We start from the raw sequence: 8576 nt of genomic DNA on the forward strand, positions 1-8576 counted from the left end.
TCCCTACACATACAGATTATCCCAGGGGGATCAGTATGCTGCTCGTAAGTCATCTGGGTGGAAGAGCAAGAGTGGAACTGCTCTGGAAAACCCCTAGTGCAGCTGACCACAGGGAGGAACACAAGCCTGAGAAAATCGGTAGCTTGTGCTGACATAAATGTCTGGCTTTTTTCTTCTGGGCATGGGCAGGAACAGGGAGTGCTGGGAGTATTGGCCTTCTGCTTGGCAAGTGTCTGTGTGTAGTACTGCCACAGCTCATGTGAGCTCTTGGAAGTGTATGGCCGGTGCAATATGTGGCTGTTAGATGGCAATTTTTAGTCTTGCAAGTAGGTCTTGCAAACACAGGGAAAATCCCGTGAACAATGAACAGTAGCAAAGATCACTGCCTATCTGCAAAAACACACTTGCATGCAGAAAATGTGCTTACACATGACAAAAGCAAACAGATATCTGGACAGTTGTGTATCTACCAAAAAATAGGCCATTGTCTGTATTTCGTATTTTTTTTTCTCCATCCTTCCTTTCTTAGACGTGTCACAAGATGCCCATTAAAATGCAACATGATAGGCTTCTAACTTCTGCTTATGTATTACCCTATAATGAAAAGGACTTCAGAAAACAGATTTTGTTTGATTAACCTTCTGAAGGGGAAGGTTATATGATAGTGTAGTTAACTTGAGATAGAAGACATTATTTAGGGTTTTTTTTTATTTTAAATGTCAAAGTTCGTGGATCCTTGTTTTTAGCAAGCTGTACCTTTCAATCAACAGAGAGGGCAGAAGAACAGCTTTTGAGTACGTTCTTGCTTTTGACAAATAAGGAACTGGAGTAACGTCAGGTCTAAGGAGGAGTGAGTGTCTTGCAGAGGAAGGTGATTTAGCCCAGATCAAGCAGTCCAAAGGCTGTATGTTACACTTTGTTAAGTGACTTTGCTAGGCTGTGCCAGTGGTACCTCCTGCAGCTCCTGGGGGACTGTCAGTCCCATCTCTGCTTTGCTTCTTCTGTAGTGCCAAGAAAAGAATTGTTTCTGGTTTCACTTAAGTCTTGAGCAAGAAGTATTTTTAACTGATTCCGTATCAGTGATCCAGCCAAGAGTCAGGTGAATGGTAGAGCTGGCACGGTGATTGGTGAGTAGTGACTGAGGAAGGATACCCACTGTTGCAGAGGAAAATGTACGTGGAAATGTATGTTGAATACCATGAATAATACCTTTTCATTAAGGGTTTTACAATTGTCTTTTACCTTTCTGAATATTGCTAATTAGAGTTAGTTGGTTCTCTATATAGTAGCTATGGAAGGTAAGCTAAAAATCCTTTGAGCGTGACAAGCATAACGTGTCCAGATGCTTTTGAAATTGATAGGAAGAACTTGTTTGGTTGAATGTCTAGGCAATTCTAATCAGAATTTTCAACCCTAAAATTCAGAGTTCAGTATGGTGCTGAAAGTTGAAATTTCCCTGTGGTTGAACTGATACATCTCTGATTTCATATGTCTTTTATGTTTTAGGAAGATTTGAATTTGACATGCCTTATGAAAAGCTCTGTACTTGTTTTCTGTTCAGGCTTGTGAGTTTGCAAATGCCATTATACTGATTATTGAAAATTGCTATCATTTTAACTATGCCTCTTTTTGGTTTAAGGTAGGTTTGTTACTGTTTGATCTCAAGCTCTGATTTCAGTGTGATTCAAGTAGAAAAAGGTCTGATGCCTGAACTGTAGTAAAGCAAAAAGTTCCATTGTTATCTAGCTGTAGTGACTGAATTGAGAACATAATTTAAGCTGTTGATATCTGTATGCATGCTTTGTATGTTCTTACTTGGAGCAGAAATCAGAGCTGTAGATGTCAGTGGTCTAGTCTTCAAGAATCCTGTAAAAATAAGATAGGGAGAACGTTTTGAAAGTGCTTATTGATTTGAAATTACAAAGTCATCTTAAAAACTACTTTGCTTCATTGTTATTGTCACTGGAAGTACAGCTCAGTTTGTCAAATTACTGCTGCTGAAAAGACTGCCAGATAAGCGTTGTCTTCCTGGCATGATTCTTCTTCCCCCAACCGCTCCGTTTTGCAATGCTTCGCTCACATTTCAGGTTTTAGCTTTAAAAGAAGCTGCTTGAAAAAAAACAGAAAATCTTCGGATAAATTAGGAGAGGATTTTAATGTATAATACAACATTCTAACTTTTATCCACTGGTCTTGTCGTTACACTGTTCTAATGCTGCAGTCTTTTTTTTTTTTTACCCTGAGATCTCTCATTAGCATAGCCTGGGTGAAGTCGTACACTGTAACTGTCATAGTGTGATGGGTTCCTAGGTTGATGAATGACTGGGTTTAATGATCTTGATTCTTGCCCATGGGAAGAACCAGAAATTATGCAGGTATAATTTAGGTAACTCTGGGATGAACTACCTAAATTGAAAACCTTATCCTCCATTGCCTTTGGGATGAATCTCTCCACCACCTTAATAATTTTTCTTGCCTTAAAGGCCATGTAGAAGTTCCTTTAGAGTTCTTAGAGGAAAGTCCCATCCTGGAGTAGATGTGGTAATGTCCTTTAAAACTGTTTCTTTTTCCTTGGCTCATGGGTGAGAAGCGTTGCTCTGTATTACACTCTTTAATGTTTTGCAGAAATCTAGACTGATAAATTTTCAAATAGTCAAAAATGGAAAAAATATATTGGGAGACCATAGGAAAAATTTCTCATAAGATGCAATGTAGTGCTACTCAGTTGTAAAATTAGATTGTATTGCAGCATTTATTAACTGGATCATATATCTGATGCCAAGTCTCCTGTCATGAGTATTTGATAAAGTGATAACAGAACTTGAAAAACTCATTTTTATTTTTAAGAGCAATATATATATCTTACAAATGTTTGACAATTGGAAACACTGCTGCAAGTTTTAAGCACACGTCAGTTAGGAAGATACTTTGATTTTTATTATTCTCAGTATGTTTTGCTTAATTTTTAAGTCTTCATAGGCCAGTTTTTGTAATTCGGCACTTTTACTGCAAGTCAGAGTTGAAATTTATGCATCCATTTTCTTCTATAAGAGCATGATATAACAAATATTACACAGTAGAACTTCAGTCAGTCTGGATTGTGGATTCATGGAAATAAAAAGAAGGATTAATTAAGCTCTCTGTCAGAACTAGAAAATGAAATTCAGTTATGGTCTATGTTTATCTTTAGATCTCATAAATGGAGCCCAAGAACAGTGTGAATTGCCTCCTATGGATGGTTTTCCTCACTGTGAAGGGAAAATAAAGGTAAGTAAGTGTACTGTTTTTCATCTTATTGTGTGTTCTGTTAAAAACTGAACCTGTATTGCAAGAGGTTACTTCTCAGACAATGGCATAAAACAAGAACAACTGGGTCAAAAACTAGAATATTTAGAAGTGTGTGTCGCCACAGCATTACTCACCTCAAGCCTTTAATACTAATGCTGCAGAGAAATAAAGTAGCATCCTATTAAGACAGGAATAAAATGCCATATTATGTTAAAATACTATATGGTATAAGACAAAATGCCTTATTATTCGAATGTTGCTTTGTTGTTCAAAAACTTTCTTCTCCTTTTTGAGAAGCCCTATTTTCTTCCTCATTATGAGTCATTTGGTGTTCCCCTACCCCAGGACTGGAATTCTGTGTGTACAGCCCTTCTTCTGCTCCAGCAAGACATTTGTTTACACTTCTTTCCCCTCTTTGCCAACAGCTTTGTCTGGTTCCTCCCTTTCTTTTTTTCTGTTAAAACCGTTTTTGCCTCTTCTGCTTAGAAGCTAAGCAGTGCTGTAAGCGTACAAACAGAACTTTAAAGTTCACAGTTGATTCACATAATTCCTATATTTCCCTAAAGGCCAAATACTGAAAGCCATCAGGCTTTGGTTGGGAGAAAAAAAAAAAATCAAAAAGCAAACCAAAACAAAAAACTTGCAGAGATGGAAGTCTTGGGTTGTTGGGGTTTTTTTCCCCAAGATACATCTCAAATATGAAGATATGGTTTTAAAAGTAGGGGACAAAACGAAAATTGCCGGACACTAAAATAGCATTATCAAGTGTTAAAATCTATTTCTGCAAGTGAAAACAAATAACTATCAAAGTATATTTGAAATTATGTTGCCTTTTTTCTAATATAAAATTAAATACATAAAACTCATAGACACTTGTATTGCAGAAAATAAAACTGCATATTAAATCTCTGGTGTATGTTTTGATCTGTTTTGAGAAACTGGCTTGCACAGTGACTATATAATTCATTATTTGAATATTAAAATAGGAATTTAAATTAATTACTGTTTCTGCAGAAATGGCAGATTCTTGGCAGAGTTGTGCAGATTTCAGTCTCGGTAACTGAAATGATCTGTTAAATTCCAGAACAAGTGTAACATGGGGTGGGGGACAATGCAGTCACCCTCCGCCACACCCATACGTCTGGATCCTTATTACATTCCTCTCTCGATATTTGTCTCTGCTTGCCTGGCTACTAGTTTGTATCAACTGTGTTCACGTCTGGTCTGTAGTTACTTCCCCAGCGTAGCTGAGTGTGGAGATGCAGCATGCTGCAAAATATTAATGAAATGGTTGGATACAGTCACTTGCAGCCTTCCGCTCTTACTCCAACTTCAGTGTGAAATAGCGTGTCATTATTACGTGGTGCTTAAACCTGACAGATTGGTTTTGTTCTGTTACAGTGGATGAAAGATATGTGGCGATCGGATCCCTGTTACGCAAGTTACGGTGTAGATGGATCCACATGCTCCTTTTTTATTTACCTCAGTGAGGTCAGTAATCTTTTAATCTACAGAAGGGGAACATCATAGTGTCTACATATTTCTGGTAACTTTGCAAACTTTTCTCAAAAGAAATTATAACTATCTTCAGGAAAATTCTGTAAAGAGGAGAAAGCTATTTTGAAGTGTGTTGCTATTATTCATAAGTCATTCAAGGATTTCTAACCTGGGGAATTCTAGTGTTTATAACTGTTGTGACATAACGAACAACTCTCCTGGGAATCCACACTAGGTGTCCTGTAAAACTTGAACTGTGAAGCTCAGTCATAGATCCTTGCCTCAAAACACTTTTTCTGTTGCTTTCCATGTAGTTCCTGAGGTAGTAATAGGGAGGCATTTTAGAAGAGGCATTTTGAGTGTAAAATTTGAAAGTGGGCGTAGGTGGTACCTCCTCCTTAGCAGCATGGACACTTCCTGCTTGGAATTTGTTCATGAATTGCAGTTTGTTAACAGAAGACAATAAAAACTGAAAGGTGCAGGTTTGAGTGAACTGGAGATATGATGGCTAAAATCTTTGGGTATCCATCTGAACCAAAGGCCCTGTTTTGTACACGGCTGAGTAAGTGCTTCCTTGGTGGCTTCTCTGCAGGATTCCTGTTTCCTGAGGAACACATGTTTTCCAAGAATGAATTTTGTCAGTCTATTATTATTGTTACTGGTTTGTAGAGTGTGTGCCAGGAACAGTCAGGTGTGTTTAATCACTTGACCTCTTCTTTCTGGTTAGTAAAATTTCGATAATGTAAGGCAATGGTCTTGGGGTGGTATTGATATCTGGCAGCTTACTGCTTGTAGGGAACTGCAAGAGCAAATGTGGCTGCAGAATTGCAAACTAATATTCATTTTGTATTTTTTGCACATTTGAGAGGCTGGGCCTGGGTTTTTTAAGTTATGTATCTGAGATTAAAAGAGTAAGTCTATTATATAAGTGACTTAGTTATAATAAAAGCAGTTTCTGTTATTTTACTCAGTTCTGTCATTGAACTTTTTGGAGGCATTGCTTGAAGCAGCAGTAACAGTTAAATGCATATCTGAAACATATATCTGAAGAAATAAAAAAAGGCTTGTCTGAATCACAAATTTGACTCATTCCATTGCTAGTACCAAATGTTAATTTATTTATGGGCTGTGAAGCTGGGGAAGAAAAAGATAGAAGATGACTATATTATTTATCCTGTTATTTATCACAGAAGCTAGAGATATGGTTTCATAATCATCTGAACTTGATGTAAGTTTCTGCTAAAAGGTTATGTTTTAGCATCAATGAACTCACGTTTGCACGTTAGTGTTCTGTCAGCCAGCAGATGCTTCATGTTTTTAATGGAGATGTATCTTAGACATGAGGGTACCTGGCAACTGAATGTGAGGATCTAGTATTCTGAAATGACATTTATTACTTTGTATATCTATTAAGTCACAGTATTTTCTGTGACAGTCTTATTTGATCATCAGTTTTGAAAACTCAGTTGATGCTGTTAGGTTTTTTCATAACTGAACTTTCAGCTTATCCTCATGGCAAAATGCAAGCAGATTTACAAGTGCCAAGTGGTTGCTTTTACAAGGGTCTAGAGATTTGAATATATTTTTTAAGCAACAATATTGAATTTGAGCAACTTGTCATTTCATGATGGAACAAGAGTACAATTAGTCTGTGTATTTGGTAACTTCAGACAAAGGTCCTGTACTTTTCTTTTTGAAGTGTTTTCCCATGACAGAATATAAAACTAATATTGGTCGAGCGTGTTATTAACCTTGAGTTTAAATTTGGCATTTGTAATCCTGCGATTAATTCCATGATTAATGCCCAGCAGCAGAGGTTGAAAGCTTAAATGTTTGCGAATGCAAGCATGAAATGAAATTCTAATAACACTACAATGATGTGGATTTATGAGGTGTGTTGGCTGCTGAGGATAACTTGGAAATGCTGTGGTGAGAGTAATTTGTCAAAGTGGACAGTGATGAAGAGTTGACAGTTTATAGTATGGTTGCAGAGCTGAATAATAAATGTGTCTACAGAGCTCTCAAGTCAAAACTGCTGATGTAAAATATTAAAATGCATTAGAGTATTGGAAGAATGTTACTGTTAAGATTTCTTTTTTTTTTTACTTTAAGGTTACAGTATAGGAGTGAGATGGTTGTGTACACGTGCTCTGTTCAAAAAGGCAACTTATGCATCAAATTAGGTACAAACTCAGTTTGAAAAGACAGAACATGCATCAAATTGTGCATATGTCTACTTCTGCTCTTAATACCACCTCTGCAATCTATGTGTCCAGTGCCTCTGCCCTTTTGCACTCTTTTGGGATTTGCTTTTTTCTTCTTAAGCAGTTGGGTTGGGATATTTTGTTAGACTTTTCTAGCACTCTTTGTAATACAATTATAAACTCGTAAACTGAGGAGCCCAAAATAGTACATTTTGCTATGTAATACGGGTCAGAACCACAGAGACACAAATGCCTGGACGCGTTCCCGTGTGATCTACAGTAGGTGATCCTGATCTGGCAGGGGGGTTGGACTAGGTCTTTCGAGGTCCCTTTCAACCGCTGACATTCTGTGATTCTGTAATTTGCCCACAGCTCGTGCAAAGGTTTAGAAACAAAGTTTGGGATAAAACTCAAGTCTCTGGGTATCATGTGTACTGGTTATGTTTCCACCACGTGTGTCTGCAAAAGAGAAACTGTCCTGGCTGCCCCAGGACTTCTCTTCTGAAGAGCCTGCCCAGGTGCAAGTATTAGGAGCCCTGCCTCCTCTACTTTGCTTTGGATGGCACTCCTATGGGAACGTAAGAACAGCTGAACGGCTCTTCTCCTCTTCTTGTGTCTTGGCTGTTTGAGCAGAATGAGAGATGAGTGTGGCAGCAGCAGGACAGCAAGAAGCAATCCAGTACTGTCAGGCTTAAGGTTTTTTATTTAAAGCTGTCCCCTGTACAGGCTGGCAGGTAAAACTGCAAGAATTTTTGCGCTTCAGTCGTGCTGGTTTGCTGCAGGCACTGGATCATTCCTGGAGGATGATACCCAGCTGCACAGTCCTCATAACACTAATTGGGCTGGAGTTTTTGAAGACTGGAAGAGACACAAATGACCTGAATCGCAAAAGCCAGACTTACATGCTCTCAAATAACAGAGCAAGACAAGGATTAGAAGTAGCAAAAATTGAAAAGCAAGTTAAGCTAAATCTAAGGTTTCTGGATGGTTGGGACTTGTTTCCTTTTAACTGTGATACAAACTCGCCCATTGAGAAGAGTTACTTCATTTTAAACTTAGCATTTAGTTATGAAAAAGCCAGTTGTTTAACACTGTAACGTCACTGGCACAGCTATAATTTTCACGGATGGCGTTGCCTCAGGGGAGGAATGTGAAAAAATTAATTTCTAGACAGTACAAAAATATATTTCACTGCAAAATGTCAGTTTGCAGCTGAAGAGTGAAGCTTTTAAAAATATCTTCTAGAAAATGAATTTTTCACACAGTTTCTCAGCTTAACAACAGCTAAAAAAAAGTAGAGCAATATCTCTGACATATCTCTGCTTTCTCAGAGAAGACTGCCGGCTCTAGGAGTGGGCCTGCTGGTCAGCCAGTTGCTGTGATGCAGGTTACCACCGCCCCGGGGTCATTACATTAACCCTCACCTGCTGAAGCTGGGCAGATCTCATTAAAATTCCAGACTTTGGATCTCCAGCTCACCTTTCAGGTGCAAGTGTCATTTATGGTACCCATCTTGGAAGTGGATCCAATGCTTTGAGAGTCACAGAATGACAGACTATTAGGGGTTGGAAGGGGCCTCAAAAGATC

At 38.2% G+C, this 8576-nt stretch overlaps 1 protein-coding gene across 1 annotated transcript in view; it reads left to right on the forward strand.

Moving 5' to 3' along the window:
* LOC104273554 (alpha-1,6-mannosylglycoprotein 6-beta-N-acetylglucosaminyltransferase A-like) overlaps positions 1–7976 on the forward strand; it is a gene marked incomplete at its 3' end in the record, with an annotated part of 22717 nt that extends 14741 nt beyond the window's left edge. Inside the window, exons 3-5 of the mRNA XM_009868921.1 lie at positions 3191–3267; positions 4690–4779; positions 7772–7976. Of these exons, the coding sequence (XP_009867223.1) occupies positions 3191–3267; positions 4690–4779; positions 7772–7976 (372 nt within the window). The remainder of the gene's footprint in view (positions 1–3190; positions 3268–4689; positions 4780–7771) is intronic.
* Between the last annotated feature and the right edge of the window lie 600 nt (positions 7977–8576).

This window comes from Apaloderma vittatum, unplaced genomic scaffold (assembly GCF_000703405.1).
Source record: "Apaloderma vittatum isolate BGI_N311 unplaced genomic scaffold, ASM70340v1 scaffold2710, whole genome shotgun sequence".
Classification (NCBI taxonomy): Eukaryota; Metazoa; Chordata; class Aves; order Trogoniformes; family Trogonidae; genus Apaloderma; species Apaloderma vittatum.